General features: G+C 42.3%; 1 protein-coding gene across 3 annotated transcripts in view; it reads left to right on the top strand.

The window, feature by feature from the left end:
• GAD1 (glutamate decarboxylase 1) overlaps positions 1 to 15,114 on the top strand; it is a 40,886-nt gene extending 25,772 nt beyond the window's left edge. For 2 of the 3 annotated variants that reach the window (XM_067741570.1, XM_067741568.1), the window contains 10 exons: positions 150 to 265; positions 346 to 425; positions 650 to 704; positions 1,978 to 2,094; positions 3,296 to 3,360; positions 6,789 to 6,867; positions 8,010 to 8,159; positions 10,266 to 10,373; positions 12,048 to 12,137; positions 13,711 to 15,114. In XM_067741570.1, coding sequence (XP_067597671.1) covers positions 150 to 265; positions 346 to 425; positions 650 to 704; positions 1,978 to 2,094; positions 3,296 to 3,360; positions 6,789 to 6,867; positions 8,010 to 8,159; positions 10,266 to 10,373; positions 12,048 to 12,137; positions 13,711 to 13,884 — 1,034 coding nt within the window. In that variant the 3' untranslated portion in view covers positions 13,885 to 15,114. Of the gene's footprint in view, positions 1 to 149; positions 266 to 345; positions 426 to 649; positions 705 to 1,977; positions 2,095 to 3,295; positions 3,365 to 6,788; positions 6,868 to 8,009; positions 8,160 to 10,265; positions 10,374 to 12,047; positions 12,138 to 13,710 lie in introns of those variants that run through there. The other variant, XM_067741571.1, reaches the window with a different exon arrangement.
• Positions 15,115 to 17,126: the final 2,012 nt, after the last annotated feature.

Below are 17,126 nucleotides of genomic sequence, written 5' to 3'. Positions count from 1 at the left end.
TGGCAACAGGGAAGCCAGCAAAACCTATCACGATATTGTCCTTCCCCTTTCTGACCTCCCTTGTCTCTTGAGACACCACGTCAGCCTTTTTTGTTAGAAACAGTAATGAGGAAGTCCCAACAGCTCCCAATGTGTCTGCTTGCCGATAGGGGGAGCCATATCCAACATGTACAGCATCATGGCGGCTCGCTACAAGTACTTCCCGGAAGTTAAGACAAAGGGCATGGCAGCCGTACCCAAGCTGGTCCTCTTCACCTCAGAACACGTGAGTTGGGTGCTCTTGCACATGGATTGTGGTGTTTTCCAAGGGACTGTCTAACATCTAACCTCCATCCTCTGTTGCAGAGTCACTATTCCATAAAGAAAGCTGGGGCTGCACTTGGCTTTGGAACCGACAATGTGATTTTGATAAAGTGCAATGAAAGGTAGGCAGGGGAGAGTGAATATTAGGTTCTTGATGTATTAAATGTGCTCATCTGTTAAATTTGTTTTATTGTGCTTAAGGACTGACTCAGTACAGTGTGCCAAGCTGCTAATGGTCTGTTGAAAATATCTGATTAAATTACTTTTTGCTGCTGTTGAAGTTTTTTTCCATGTGCAATCTCACTGATTGTTCATTTTAATTTCTCTCCTTTTACAATAATTACAGGGGGAAGATAATTCCAGCTGATTTAGAGGCAAAAATTCTTGAAGCCAAGCAAAAGGTATGTACTCTACAGTGCATCTAAACTCTGGTGAATATCGATTTTTTAAAATACCTTCTTTCTGCCCTAGACAATAAAAGTGTTTGATAATATAAGAGATAATTTTATTGTGTTTCTAAAATTCTTTTCTCAGATGTTTGCTTATTTTCAACTTGTGTGATGACATGGCTTTAAAGCTGTGTCTACACAATATCAATTTTTTTTGAAAAGTGGAAAATTCAGTCATTAAACCACTTGTTCTGTCTTCACTGTGCCAAATGACTAGTTTGATGTACTTCAGTAAATCCACTATCCGCGTCTCATGAAGATGCAGCCTAATTGAGGTTTTCACTTGCTACTTGTTAAGTATAATCTCATTTTAACAAGTATCATTTAAGGTTAGGATTCTATTTAGCAAACTGCTTGCATGCCCTGGCAGTTGGCCCATGATACTTGGTGAATCCAGCCTCAATAAATTCTCTTAAACAGAAAAATCGCATAGAACAGATATATGCACGAGGCACTGCCAAGTAGCTGTCAGGCCATTTACCAACTCATTGTTGTTTTGGTTACATTCTTGTAACTCCTTCTCTAACTATGGTTGTTTGCCGGGTCTCAGCAGAGGAGACAGAAATGTCGCTAGGACTGAGCAAGGGGCAGAGGAGGAACTCCTAGAACTCATAGACTTCCCCAACCCTGTCTGAGCTCTATTGCTTCACTTTCTCATTTATTTCTTGTTCACACCAAAATTTTACTGTATCTACTCTTAAGGAAACAGTGTATAGACCTGTTTTCAATAACCAAACAATGCTTCAGTATTATTATTACCTCAATACACTTAGAACAGCACAGCTTCTAAAATGTAGAATGTCCAAATGACACTCAGATACCTGCCCATCACTCCACTTATTACTCTTTCCTGCTTTATTGTTTGCCATAGAACTTATCACTACTAAACATGCTATTTATTTTGCTTATTTAATTTTGTTGACTGTCAGTCACTCCCGACGAGAATGCAAACTCCATAAGGACAGAAATATTCGTCTTTTGTGCTCACTGCTGTATTCCCAGCATCCACAACAGGGCCTGGCACATGAAAGTCTTCAAAAATATTTGTTGAATAAATGAAGGAATGAGTGAATGAGCTAACAGAGAATAGTCCCAGATATAGTATCTGATAACACACCAGCTTAGCTGATCTCCGCTGGAAATAAATGCTACAGTAATTCTTCTCCTTCATGTGGAAAGGAGGGAGGTTAGAAAGACTAATCAGCTTGTCCCTCTTACCTTATAGGGATACATTCCTCTGTATGTCAATGCAACTGCCGGCACGACTGTTTATGGCGCTTTTGATCCCATACAGGAGATTGCAGATATATGTGAGAAATACAACCTCTGGCTGCATGTCGATGTAAGCGCTGTAACTCAGAGTGGCCTGGTCCCGTCGGGGGGGGTGGAAGCAGCTCTGCTTTATAATTTGCCTCCAGCTTCTCCCATTGCCTCTCTCCCTACTACATTTCTCTGGCCCCTAGCAGGCCATTCATGACAGGTGCACACCACACGTCTGTCCATCCTCTGGGGCTCACCCAGCCCTTACTGGCCAATTGCTGTCATCTGTGATTCATCCTAGAATTTCATCTCTGTCACTTTCCCGGAAAGCTTTTGTCTGAACAAATGTCTAAGAGTGAAGGACAACTGATTTCAGAGGGAAAAGATGTAAGATACAACGTATAGAAAGTGGCCATGAGTCTGAATCTGGGCACTCAGCTATCTGCCTTCAGTCCAGCCATCTATGACACTTTTCTTCCAAAAAAAAAAAAAAAGGAAGGAAGGAGAAAGGAAGAAAAGAAGAAAGAAAGAAATGCATATCTGGTACATGTAGGAAAAATAAGGCAGCATATGGAAGGTGTTATCAATTAAGAGATTTAGTTCCAAATTTTCCTAGGAACATAAGAGGTACATTTTCACATGTGTGACTGGATGTGTTTTTTCCTTTTTCTCTCTCCATTCTCTTATGGGTTTAACTTCTCACAACTAGACAGTGGGGTGATCTGCCCTGCTATTGGACAAATGATAACAAAGGCTGTTCCTGTGTCACATGGTGTCCCAAGATATTCGATCCCCATGCATCAGAGGATGCATAAAAATGTCTTGCTATTGCAGGAGTGGTTGTGGGACCTCCAAGCCCACCAGGGCTGCTGCCTTGTGAGTTTTTCAGGAGCCCTTAGAATTCTGCTCTGGGCAGAATCAGACAGCAGTCCCTAGTCCTTTGTGTCGCTCCCGGAGCTCCGCCCCTTGTCTCCTCAAGTGTCCCTGGCTTTCCAGAGCACTTTGGGCCTTGGGTCTCAGCACCACAGACTCAGCCCCTATATACCTGTATCACTTGCACTGCGACTCTGACGTTAACCAGGAGGAACTTTTGAAGAAGTGATAAACGATGAATAAGCACAACTGCCCCTGGTGGAACAGTCAGCGTGGGTTCCATTTGTCAGAGAAGCTTACGCTTTTCGCTGTTTACATTCTCGCTCATGTTTCGCTAGAGATGTGAAGTGACCGGGCGTGGACTCCTCAGCGCCACCTCCCTCTCCCTCTCTTTTTCTCTGTCCTCACAGGCTGCCTGGGGTGGCGGGCTGCTCATGTCTCAGAAGCACCGCCATAAACTCAGCGGCATAGAAAGGTAAGGGCTGAGCACAGGGCCCCCCTCCGTTCAGGCCATGCAACACGCTGTGCCGCTGAGTCCCTAATGTCCCTGCCCTGATTCCCAACGTCTTATTCACTCTAAGCTCACTTTTGTTCAGTAGGCACTTATTGAGCACTTACTGTATGCCAGGCACTGGGAAATTAAAGATGATGGATTTCCCGGTCAAATGAGTTCTCGCCTCAATTCACGATTTGGAAAGAGAAAAAAACAAGTATGCAGATAGTTACCACACCATGTGATATGCTCAACAATAGATGTGATTGCAAGGTGCCCGGGTAGGAGAGAAGAGAGACTTACCAGTGTGGGGATTTGGAGGCTAAATGGGAGTTTGTCAAGGGCACAGAAAGGGGTGCTGACTTATTTCATTCTTTATTCTCACTAAGCTTACGTTTCCCATTAAGCTGGGAAAAGGGTAAGACACTCAGCTTACCTAACTTGTCTCATGAACAAAGATATTTCATCTGCCAAGCCATGCTATTTTAGACAGTGTAGTTGGAGGCCTTTCTGAGGAGGAGGCGGTTCAGCAGATACTGGGATAAAGGGAGAGAGGAAGCATGAATACAAGGAAGAGTGTTCCAGGCAGTGGGAAGGGCAAATGCAAAGACCCTGAGGTAGGACTGTTCTTGGCAAGTTGGAGGAAGGACTGTCACTGAGACCATTGTGGCTGGAGCAAAGTGAGAGCAGTGAGAGCAGACCAAGGGTGGAGAAGTGGACGGAGAGCAGGTGTCAGGGAAAGCACTCCAGTGGCTTCAGTGTTTGTTACCTCTCCTGTGCCTCTTCCCTTGCATTTCAGTTTTTTGTGTATTTTTTGTTTTGTTTTTGTTTTTGTGTGCGGTACGCGGGCCTCTCACTGTTGTGGCCTCTCCCTTTGCGGGGCACAGGCTCCGGACGCGCAGGCTCAGCGGCCATGGCTCACGGGCCCAGCCGCTCCGCGGCATGTGGGATCTTCCCAGATCGGGGCACGAACCCGTGTCCCCTGCATCGGCAGGCGGACTCTCAACCACTGCGCCACCAGGGAAGCCCGCATTTCAGTTTTGAAAGGCCAGTATTGAAGCGAGTGAGACTGACTCGTTGAAGCATAGTTATATGACCCTTAACTTGGAGGACAAGATCTTAAATGTAGATAAGCCAGTCCAGCTGTACTTTAGATTTCTCAGGCAATTTCCATTTTCCATCTTTGAGTCAAGAAAAACTTGAAAAATTTTGCACTAGACTTTTTCTTTTCTAACATTTTAAAGTACATATGTCTTCTGAAGGACATTGAATCCACGTCATGTCTTATTACTTTCCACCTGTAGCACCAAAGAATCATTTACTTCAGACCTTTAGGACATTCAAAAAACTTTTAAGACATTTTGTGAGATCTATGTATAACTGGTTTTTTTAAACTTATTTATTTATTTATTTAATGTTTTGGTCTGCGTTGGGTCTTCGTTGCGGTGTGCGGGCTTCTCATTGAAGTGGCTTCTCTTGTTGCGGAGCACGGACTCTAAGCGCGCGGGCTTCAGTAGCTGTGGCACGCAGGCTCAGTAGTTGTGGCTCACAGGCTCTAGACCACAGACTCAGTAGTTGTGGCACACGGGCTTAGTTGCTCCGCGGCATGTGGGATCTTCCCGGACCAGGGCTTGAACCTGTGTCCCTTGCATTGGCAGGCAGATTCTTAACCATTGCTGCACCAGGGAAGTCCCTATGTGTAATTGTTTAATGATTCAGTGAATGATAGCAATGAGAAAATGGATTAAATTCACTACCTTCTAAATAAGGCTTGACTGATTTTTTTTTTAATAAATTTATTTATTTTTGGCTGTGCTGGGTCTTTGTTGCCATGCGCGGGCTTCTCATCACAGTGGCTTCTCTTGCTGTGGAGCACAGGCTCTAGGCGCGCAGGCTTCAGTAGTTGTGGCTCGCAGGCTCTAGAGCGCAAGCTCAGTAGTTGTGGCACACAGGCTTAGTTGCTCTGCAGCATGTGGGATCTTCCTGGACCAGGGATTGAACTCGTGTCCCCTGCATTGGCAGGCAAATTCTTAATCACTGCGCCACCAGGGAAGTCCGACACTGATGTTTTTTAATGAAATAAACATTTAGTCAACTTTTCTTACAACTTTTCACAGTCTCTTTCATAAAGGTTTTTATTATGCACATGGGGGAAAGTACATCAGGCCTTTCTTTCTTCTCCTTGAGATACAGCGTGCGCCTGTGGTCATGTATACACTAAACTATTTTCCCTCTTATGCACCTAAGCAAGATGAAGAGGTTAAAAATTCACAGCAGGAATTTAGCTCCAGGGAGAGCAGAGGCAGTATAATTCCGAGCCAATTGCTATGTCTGGGGAAAACATCCTTCACAGGATGTTTTCATAGAGCCCAGCTGTGGGCTAGGCCATTGGAAAGGAGCTACCTAAGCTTTAATCATCATACATTACAGTTGTTTCCCTAATGTCCTAGCTAGTGTGCTCCTTAACCATTTAATTGTGTCTGACGGAGTGTTGTGGTTGCTAGGAGACCATGCTTGTTAAGCTATCATTGCAGCCTAAACAGGCAAGATTATGTTTATTTAGCATTTAAACAATGCTGCTAAGTAGCCAAAGTCTAGAATTGTCCAACTGATCCTTGCTTTTATGTGTCAGTCTTCATACTACCTTATAAGCAGGTAGGTCAGCGTCACCAGTCCAATCCATTAGTAAGAATGGGAAGGCAGAAAGAAGCTGAGTCTGTAGCCTAGAGGGAGGCAGTCTAGTGGAGAGGATATGAACACTGGCTCGACAGTTAGACTCCCTGAACTTGAATCTTGGCTCCAGCGCTTCCCAGCTGTGTGACTTTGGGTGATGTATTGAACCCTTTTGTGCCTCAGTCTCTCTATCTAAAATAGGGGTGATAATAGTCCCTATATGATAGGATTGTTGTGAGAATTAAGTATTCAAGCATGGTTATTAGCATTATATATTTACTAACTCATTTTATTCAATTCCTTGAGGCAGATACTGTTCTCCCCACTTTACGGACAGGAAAACTGAGGCTCAAAGGAGTTATGTAACTTGCCCAAACTAGCAAATGTCAGAGCCAGGTTTCGGACTTGGGTACTCTGGCTCCAAAGCTTGAGCCCTCAACCATGACACTGCACTGATAAATGCCTGTAACACTCTTAGAACAATAGGATACATAATAAATGATGTTCATAAATGTTAGGTAGTATTAATACAGTTATTTAGAAGAGGCAGTCTGCCACTTAGTGCTCTGAGACTGCCTGCAAAATATTTGTTTACCACTTGATTAGTCAATTTAGGGGACGAGGTGTCGAAAACTTGTCTTGACTTGAGTTGCGGTGGGTGATGTTTTCCTCAGGAGGACGGTTGCCTCTTGCCGACTCCTGCACCTCCTCCTCAGAGCATCATGTGTTTCTTTCAGGGCCAACTCAGTCACCTGGAATCCTCACAAGATGATGGGCGTGCTGTTGCAGTGCTCCGCCATCCTGGTCAAGGAAAAGGTCTGCCCTTCCCCCAAAGATGAGCTGGTGGCCTGCACACCCTTTAGAAGGCACAAAAAGAGAAAAGCATGGGTTTTTTTTTTTTTTTTTTTTTTTTTTTTTTACAGTACTGGCTGAGGAACTCACAAGATTGACAGCCCCACTGGGCCTGCCATGGCTGTTCTTTCCCACCTGCGCATGTTAGCCTTTGGCTAACCCAGCATATCCTGTTGGCCCTTGCTCTGAACTGTCCTTCTTCCTTGTTCAGCCCCCAGGGCCCTGCCAGTGATAGAAACTACAAGGGCATTATTTGAGTTTGTGGTCCCAAGAGCTGAAACAACTTATTTGGAACCACAACTACAAATGTCAACTTAGGGCAACAAGGAATGTTGACCAAAAAGCTTCTGTAAATGACAATAGTTGTATAACTTGCCCAAATTAGCAAACGTCAGCCGGATTTCAGACTTGGGTACTCTGGCTCCAAAGCTTGAGCTCTTAACCATGTCACCGCACTGACAAAATGCCGGTAAGGCACTTAGAACAATAGGTAGTATATTCTCTTCCTAAGAATCTAATAGGGCCCTGCCGTGGAGGACCTTGTTCCTCCAGTAAAACTGTTGCACACTGAGGCGTCTTCAAAAGCCTGTCACCAACCCGTGGGGGCCAGTACCTGTACAAGCTTTTTACTCCACTCCTAAGTAGAGCGCCTGTTAACTTCATAGGAGCTCCCGGAAAGGATTGGAACACTTTTTAGGGGGTGCTTTGGCGGAGGAAAATTCTTCTACGCATGAAACTGTCCCACCCTCTACAGGAAGTTTATATCTCCAACCCCTGCTGACTGAATGCCCTAGCACTTCCAGTCTGTGAAATAACCGAAAACACCCATGGACATTTCCAGATGCTCCTTAGAGGGACAGTAGGGTGGGCTCTTGTTGTTGGCATCTGAGACAAAAGATCGTTTTCCAATCAGAGTGATAGAGGAGAAAGGGCGAAGGGTTTTCCAAGGGTGGTTTTGGAGAAGGACATCAGAACAAGTGCACGGCCTCATGAGACGTTAGAAGAAAGATTGTATGTGACCCTAAGTCCGGCCTGCCCCGTTTCAAAACCATCCACACCTCTGCCCTGTGAATACAGATGCATGCCTGTCTTGATTTCCATTACAGGGTATCCTCCAAGGATGCAACCAGATGTGTGCAGGGTACCTCTTCCAGCCAGACAAGCAGTATGACGTCTCCTACGACACTGGGGATAAAGCCATTCAGTGTGGCCGCCATGTGGACATCTTCAAGTTCTGGCTGATGTGGAAAGCAAAGGTACGAAGGAGGGCATTACAGGAAATAGAGCAGAAATGTAATTTGCACAGGCTAGCTGGCAAAAGTGAGGCAAAGATATATCCCAGATAATCCATTATGTACGAAATCAATATCTAGATAATTGAGTTAACTGTATTTTCTTTGCAAATGAAATCACTTTATCCCTTATGTCAAATTCTCTCTCCTTCCATGCAGTCTCCTCAATTTGAATTAGCATGACTTTTCTTATCACTTTCTCTTATAAGCACTAAAAATTTTGTCAAGATAAGGACTTCCACAGCAGTCCTTAGGGATGCTGAAATTGTTTAGTGCAGATGTAGAGAAAGAGATAAAGATAAAATTACTACATTATTCTGTGCAGAACCCTGAGTTCCTTTATATGGCCTCAAATCATGGGATATATATGACAGTTTTAAGTTCTCTTTAAATAATGGCTTTCCCATTATGTGTACTTCTATACTCTCTTCTAGAAAATGCATACTTTATTCTAAGAAATCCTAGACTGAGGCATGCTATGTCTGCATTCATCAGTCTTTCAGGATGCATTTCTGTGTCTAGAAAAAAAAGCAAACTACTGGAACTTCCCCCAGTGGGGGTGAGGGAGAGGAATACCATGGGACTGTTTATTTCAAAAGTATTTGTATGCAATCAAGTAAGGGCAATTTTTATTTCACAGCTTTATATTGCAGCCATCGTTTTATTTTTCTACTGTTAAAGTAATTTAAATAAATTTCCATATATAAGATCGGGTCACCTGATACCAAAACAAAAAAGGGTTTCCAGCCAAACATCTAGTCCAATGTTTTTTCTGTAAGAAGAATTTGATGGATTATTAGTTTTTTTCCTCATTAAGTTATTTTGTCTTAATATAGAAACAGTCTGAATTTGATTTCTACCACAGAGTAATCATAGGTATTTTAAGCATATAAATAGTCATAAATTGCAACAAGAGAAAGAGCCCTATCATTCAGAAATATGATAACCACATGGCCTGTCTCAGTAATTTGTGCCTTGGTTTTGCCTGACAATAACCGCTTTGAACAGTCTGCTGGAAGTTTAGCTCAAAGAGTATTTATTGGTTACCGACGTGGGACCTGGTGCGGGCTTCCTTCCCAAGAAGAAAGTGGACTGGCCCGAGCACTGCTCGGCGGCAGCTGCTGCTTTGCCAGTGTTGGGCTTGGCCCAGACACATTAGCAACCCACAGGCCTCGTGCATCTGCTCTCCTTGTTAACACCGACCCACTCAACCCCCCCCCATGCTGCTGTTACTAATCAGCCATGCTGGCTTTGGAAACTCATGCTCAATCAGTTTGTCAATAGATGGAGCTACTGCCATCTCAGGGCACATCCTGAGACCAGTGCTTCCCCATCTGCCTGCCTGCCTCTCACTAGAAAGGGGTAATACCGTGTTCCATGGAAGGTAGCCTGCCTGGGAGTGAGGGGGACGTGTTTGGCCAGGACTTCCTGCTGCGGAAGGTGGGTTCTAAAGTAGTATTTCTCCAACTATCTGTGGTGAAGAACCGGCTGGGGTGTTTTTAACCTCTCATAGACCAGTACGATAAATTGGTCTTCACTTAATTCATTTATTGTACACTACAATAAATGAATTGCTAGAAAGGTGAAATAAAAAGCCATACTAAGTATGAACACCGGTTTTAAAAATGCAGTTCAGTAGGCATAAAATTACTCTGTCAAGTGACCATAAAAGTCCCTTATTACTTAATCTCAATTTTTGGACTCATCTTATCATGGACTGGTTACATTTTGTGGACTGGCCTCAGTCCATAGACAACAGTTTGGGTGGCATTATCCTAAAGCAAACCAGAAATGGGCTTCAGACTGTGAATTACTAGCAAGAAGCTAAAAGCCCTGTTGAGAATAACTGCCCAGAGACTAGAGTGCCTTCAAAAGAGACGAGGCACACTTTATCGCATGCAGAGCTATGAGAAAGCCATACATATTTAGTGAGATGGTTCTTGCTAACCATCTCCAAGAATACTCTTACATATATTTCCGATAGACAAAGACAGCATAGCCCTCTCAATGCCATCACAGGGAAATTCAGCCTGTCACCAACAAACATGACTTTTCCTTTTTTTAAAACAGGGCACAGTGGGCTTTGAAAATCAGATCAACAAATGCTTGGAGCTGGCAGAATACCTCTATGCCAAGATTAAAAACAGAGAGGAATTTGAGATGGTTTTTGATGGTGAGGTAAGTTATCATCCTGGACTAGATGTATAGCATTTCTGGAAAATCTCTTGAGGGAAGCTCCTGAAGCTGTAGTGTCTCCCACGTTGCCAGAAGCTGCTTCTGAATTTTCATTCTAGCACTCTTCATTTACTTCCCTCTGTGTCCATGAATGTTTCTTCTGGTAGCATTGGGATGACTTTTCCCCTTCACCTCCTCTAGAAAAGATATAGTTCTCAGCCGGCCCTTCGTAGGCAAGAGGTGTTTCCTTGGCAGGTCTGAATCCTGTATAATTCTGGGGTCTTATTATGGTGTTGTACCTCCATGATAAAGTGTTCCTCAGTTCCAAGAAGCTTATAGGATGGGTATATCCTTGTCTTCCAAGACTGGTTCTAAAATGAAGTTCTACTTTACAATAGATTCATTATGAAGAGAGCAAGATACAGTTGTCTCTGCCCTGAGTTCAGATCCGTATTGCACACAGTAAGGTACTTGTCATACCAGTGTTGGCTGAGTGCCTGCGGTGTGCCTTGCCCCAGGCCAGGAGCTGGATTATAGTGTAGTGACCAAAACAGGTACCGTACCGTCTCTGCCCTATTGGAGCTCGCAGTTGAATAAAGAAAGTTGGGGGCTTCCTTGGTGGCGCAGTGGTTGAGAGTCCACCTGCTGATGCAGGGGACACGGGTTCGTGCCCTGGTCCGGGAAGATCCCACATGCCGCAGAGCGGCTGGACCCGTGAGCCATGGCTGCTGAGCCTGCGCGTCCGGAGCCTGTGCTCCGCGACGGGAGAGGCCACAACAGTAAGAGGCCCGCGTACTGCAAAAAAAAAAAAAAAGAAAGTTGGAATAGGAGCCAGTGCTGCACAAAAGGACATCCACTCATAATTCAGTGTAATAAAACACCACCTGCATTCAATTCAGTCTATTTATCAGGCACCTAAACTACTAGGAACACACCGGAGAGCCACCAACTGAGCAAAAGAGCCCTGAGCAGTTCAAATCAATCATACAGTGCTCATGCGTTTCACCTCTGGGACCTCACTCTCATCATTTACACTAATTTAAACATTCTACTAGCAGGTTAAAACAAATGTAATGTCTCTAGACCATGAGAGGCAGGCACAGTGATGGCAGACAGCAACTAGGAAGGAAACTGAAAAACTATAGCAAGAATACAGAAGGACTTAAAAAGCATGAGTCTTTAGGGCAGGAACACAAACAGTTCTAAGCATCTCAATACGCCCTGTCTTATAGATTAGAACCAGTTTTAATTTTCATTATGATAATCCTGAGTCTTCAGAGAAGGTTCAGTATTGATAGAGTAAACTCAGAATATTCAGTACCAATAAAATTAACTATGTTTTGAGCATCTTCTATACATGAGGCACTACAAAATGGCAAGATGGATAATACCCTTTTTTAAAATGACCCAAATGTAATTTTTTTAACATTTCAGTGTTGAAAGGTGGGTAACTTTAGTCATCTAGAAAATGGGTTATGGGAAACAGTTCTCTTGTCAGATATGATGGGATTAACCAGGCGTTGTTCTCCCAAGTATAGAAGTAACATGAAGCCTTTTTTTTTTTGTCTGAGAGACTTCCGCCAAGGGTCCATAGGGGTTTTGGGACAGCTTTCTCTCAGGTTCTCATAATTTTTCTGTTTTGTTTGTACGCATGCTTGTCTGTGAAAATCTCCACAGCCTGAGCACACGAATGTCTGTTTCTGGTATATTCCACAAAGCCTCAGGGGCGTTCTGGATAGCCCTGAGCGCCGGGAAAAACTACACAAGGTATGGAATCACTCCTTGTCTCATCTAACTCTCTGCAATTTCTCTGGCTAGTCAGAAGATCCTCACTCTGATGTGTCTTTCTAACGGAGGAGAAATAAAAGCTAAAGGCTTGGGGTGGTAGGGAGACATCTTGTTATAGTCTTCTTGGGTCTGAATTGTCCCCTCACTGCGGCTCAGATCAGTGGGAACCTCTGGAGGACGCATCCCTGCCTTAGGTTGGTGTTCGTCATTAGAGGGGTCATATGCAGCGCAGTTGAATAATATACATATTCCTAGGAACTTTCGTATTAAACTATGTCTGTTAAAATATCTTTTACTAAGTTCAAGGCTGTTCTAATGCTGATTCATTCTAGTTGTCGGTTTCTATATCTAGTTTATATATTACTTATAGTTGTTTGTATTGTATTTAATTTATATATTATTTCATTCATCTAACCATTCAGCAAATATTTGTTGAGCAGAGTCCATGTGCCAGACAGTATCCTAGGCACTGGATTATACAGAAGCCCTAATTTGTGTTGTTGCCCATGTGAATTTTTTGGTTTTGATTTTGAATTTATTATCATTGTCCTATGTCCGACTTTCAAAATTCAGTTGCGCAGTGCTTTCTGTAGGAATATGTGATTGGGTAGACTTAAATAGTCATTAGAGGCCATCATCAAAAAGCCTACAAATAATAAATGCTGGAGAAGGTGTGGAGAAAAGGGAACCTTCCTACACTGTTTGTGGGAATGTAAACTGGTGCAGCTACTATGGAGGTTGCTTAAAAAAACTAAAAATAGGGTTACTATATGATCCAGCAATCCCACTCCTGAGCATATATCCAGAGAAAATTCTAATTTGAAAAGATACGTGCACCCCAATGTTCATAGCAGTAGTATTTACAATAGCCGAGACACGGAGACAACCTAAATGTCCATAGACAGAGGAATGGATAAAGAAGTTGTGGTACATATATACAATGGAATATTACTCAGCCATAAAAAAGAATGAAATAATGCCATTTGCAGCAACATGGATGGACCTAGAGATTATCGTACTAAGTAAATCAGACAGAAAAAGATAAATATCACATGGAATGTGAATGTGGAATCTAAAAAAATGATATAAATGAACTTACAAAACAGAAACAGACTTCACAGACATAGAAAATAAATTTATGGTTACCAAAGGGGAAAGGGGATGGGAGAGGGATAAATTAGGAGTTTGGGATTAGCAGATACAGACTACTTCATATAAAATAGATAAACAACAAGTTCTTACCATATAGCACAGGGAACTACATTCAATATCCTGTAATAACCTATAATGGAAAAGAATCTGAAAAAGAATATATATATATATATATGTGTGTACAACTGAATCACTTTGCTGTCCATCTGAAACTATCACAATGTTGTAAATCAACTACATGTCAATTTAAAAAATTAGTCACTAGATATTAGCCAAGGAAGAAACTTGTACAAGTAATAAAAAGAAGATTGCTCTTTTTTCCAACTAAGAAATGGGTTGCATTTTGAAAAAGAGCATGGTATATCAGTCTTGAGTTTTGTTTTGTGTTTTCCCTCACAAGGTGGCCCCGAAAATCAAAGCCCTGATGATGGAGTCTGGCACGACCATGGTTGGCTACCAGCCTCAGGGGGACAAGGCCAACTTCTTCCGGATGGTCGTCTCCAACCCAGCCGCTACCCAGTCTGATATCGACTTCCTCATTGAGGAAATAGAGAGGCTGGGCCAGGATCTGTAATTGCCGTCCATAGAACATGAGTTTCTGGGACTTCCCTTTCCCCTCTGGTATTCTAGGACAAACTCTATATGTTGCTGAAACACATAGGCCATTTCATTGAGGGAAAACATAATATCTTGAAGAATACTGTTAAAACCTTACTTAAGCTTGTTAGAGTTAGCAGGAAATGATGTTCTTTTTCAAAAGTTGCACATTAGGAGCACAGTATATATGTACAGCTATATATACCTCTCTCTATAAATATATGTCTGTATAGTGAGTGTGGCTTAGTAATAGATCACAGCATGTCTCCCACTCCAAGAGAATTCACTTTACCTTCAGCAGTTACTGAGGGCCAAACATGCTGCAAACCAGCTCGCGCAACAACCCCAGGAAAGATGTTTTTCAAAATGCCAGGTGTCGGGGACCAAGGGAAATGCTGTTGGCAGGAGTTGACTTCATTGTCGGTATTTCTCCCGCCTGAAGTGATGATGGATGAGAAAAAGCACCACTGGCTGACAAGAGTCCCGCCCTTCCCATTAGTATCCTGTGAGGGGAAAACAGCAGCAGAGTCATTGATTGTTTCAGGTGTACTATTGCTGTATTTTTAGAGATTAAGTTGTATAGATTGTGGATATTTCTGTTGTCTGACCTTGGGGCGGAGTGGAAGAACACATGTAATGATTTCATTGACTGTTTAATAGTAGGTATATGAAATATTTGCTTATTTATATTCAGAGATTTACCATGTTAAAGAGGCGTCTTGTATTTTCTTCCCATTTGTAATGTATCTTATTTATATATTAATGCAGTAAGTTCTAAAAACTGATTATGGTATTTTCGTGCACTTGTGAGCCAAAGAGAAAAGATTAAAATTAGTGAGACTTGTATTTATATTAGAGTGCCCTTAAAATAATGATTTAAGCATAAGTTTACTGTCTGTAAGAGAACTCTGATACTGTACATAACGTATATATGGAAATCCTGTTACTTACATAGCATCTGCTCTTCTGTTACCCTCTCTGTCTGGCTATATGTCTGGTGTTCTCTACGCTTTTCTAGTAACTGTTGCGTAATAACTAGATCCCCTGTAATTTTGTAGTAGCTCATGACCAATCTCTGTGACTTGCTTAGCACAAACCTAAGGCAATGTTTCCGAAGACCTTCTGAAGTCGGATAAACTGACCAGGCTCACAACTGTTTTTGAAGAAAGGAAATTCACACTGTGCGTTTTAGAGTATGCAAGAAGAATATAAACAAATAAAAATATTCTCCATGGAGAATTTGAAAAAAATTTTCTTTTAGTATCTGTTTCATGCAGAAAGAGAGGTTTCCAGTTATAGTTACGGGGATCACCACAGTTACGGGGATCACTCTCCACTAGCTGACTTTAGGTGATGCTCAGTACCTTTATTAAGTTGCAACTCAACCCACAGTCTTAGGTTCCCAAGCCCCTTGTCTAAAAATCATTGGGATTCTAATTAAATAAAATTTGCAATTCACACCTGGAAAAAGAAAAGCCATTCCTGTTTTTCATTTTCCTATCTGCATCTTGGAGTTCCATTCATTCAGTTACTCAACAAATGTTTTCTTCCTCTATAGCAGGCAGTGTTCTAGCACTAGGTAGGGTTGCAGAGGTGTGCATGGCAGACAAATTTTCCTTCTCGTGGGGCTCTTCCATCACTTGGTGTCTGTGGTATCTGAATACGTCTGAGAGCACAGAATTGTACCTTCCTGCTGTTTATGCTTGTACAGTGGGCCCAGTTCACTTCCTCAGGAAACATATTTTGGTGCTGGATCATTATGAAATAGGGTCCATTTTCTACAATATTCTATTAAGCTATGATAATACTATCTTACTCATTTGGAATACAAGTAGTTCCCTATCTGGCACTTGTAGGGATTAAATGAGTCATTTGTAATTAACATACTGATTGTACAAGTAACCATTGTATTAAACAAACTGGGCTCCATAAGGAGGTGATGATAAAGTCACTTTGTTCTTTCTCTTACTGTTCCTTCAAATCCCCTTGTGGGCTGATTGTTTCCACGCGTCCATTTGAATTCAGGCCGATCCCGTAGCTTTCCTGGCCTCTCAGTCGCAAGAACAGTCTCATTTTAGCAACTAAATGTCCAGGTCAGTGTAATAAGCAAGACCTCAAATTTGTATACAATATAGAGTTCCTCCCCTTCCTCCCTCTGGTACCTTTCAGGCTGCAATTCCTGGCGCGAGGGGTGGGGGGGCGGGTGCCAGGCTGGTGGTGGGGTAAAGTCAGCTGCTTTTTTTCCTCTTTCAGCCTCATTTCTACTCCCTAGCTACTGTATTTTCCCATCTAGGGTCGGGTCTAGGGGGAGAAGGGGTCAAAGTAGCAAAGACGCAATTTTAGGTAACTGTTAAATTGGCATCTGACATCCGCGCCCCTGGTCTGAGATTTTCTTCTCATGGGACAATATTTTGAGGGGAATGGTTTATTTTTTTTATTAAGATATAATTAAGGTACAGTAAGAGTCACTCTTTATAGTGTACCGTGTATAGTGTTCTGTGAGTCTTGACCAACCCGTTCAGTCATGTAACCACCACAATACTTGGAAGAGTTCCATCACACCAATAAATCCCCCGTATCCTTTGTGTGTAGCACCTTCCCCGAGCCCCCCGTACCTGGCAACCTCTGATTTGTCTGTTTCTAGAGTTTTGCTTTTCCCATTTTGGTAATAGAATCATATAATATGTAACCTTTCGAGTCTATCTTCTTTCACTTAACACAGGGCGTTTGGAATTTATCCATGTTGTTGTCTGTATCATTTGTTTGTTCCTTTTATTACTGTGTAGTATTCCATTTGTATGAATGTACCAGTTTGTTTATCCATTCCCTCATAGAAGGAAATTTGGGTTGTTTGCAGTTTGGGGCAATTAAAATAAAGCCACTATGAACATTAGTGAACAGATTTTTTGTGTGAATATAGGTTATCATTTAACGGGTAATTAACTAGGTATAAGATTGCTTGATCATATTGTAAGAGTATGTTAAACTTTATAAGAAACTAGTTCTGAAGTGGCTGTACCATTTTGCATTCTCACTAGCAATGTACAAATCTTCCAGTTGCTCTGTATTTTTGCTGACATTTGGTATTGTCAATTTTTAAAAATTTTAGCCATTCTTTTTGTTGTTACAGCTTTATTGAAATATAATTCACTTGCCATGTAATTCATCCATTTAAAGTGTACAGTTCCCTGGCTTGTAGACTATTCATATAGCTCTACA

Source organism: Pseudorca crassidens, chromosome 6 (genome assembly GCF_039906515.1).
Source record: "Pseudorca crassidens isolate mPseCra1 chromosome 6, mPseCra1.hap1, whole genome shotgun sequence".
In the NCBI taxonomy this organism is placed as follows: Eukaryota; Metazoa; Chordata; class Mammalia; order Artiodactyla; family Delphinidae; genus Pseudorca; species Pseudorca crassidens.
The sequence above is the reverse complement of the archived record's forward strand: the minus strand, read 5'-3'. Positions and strand labels throughout refer to the sequence as shown.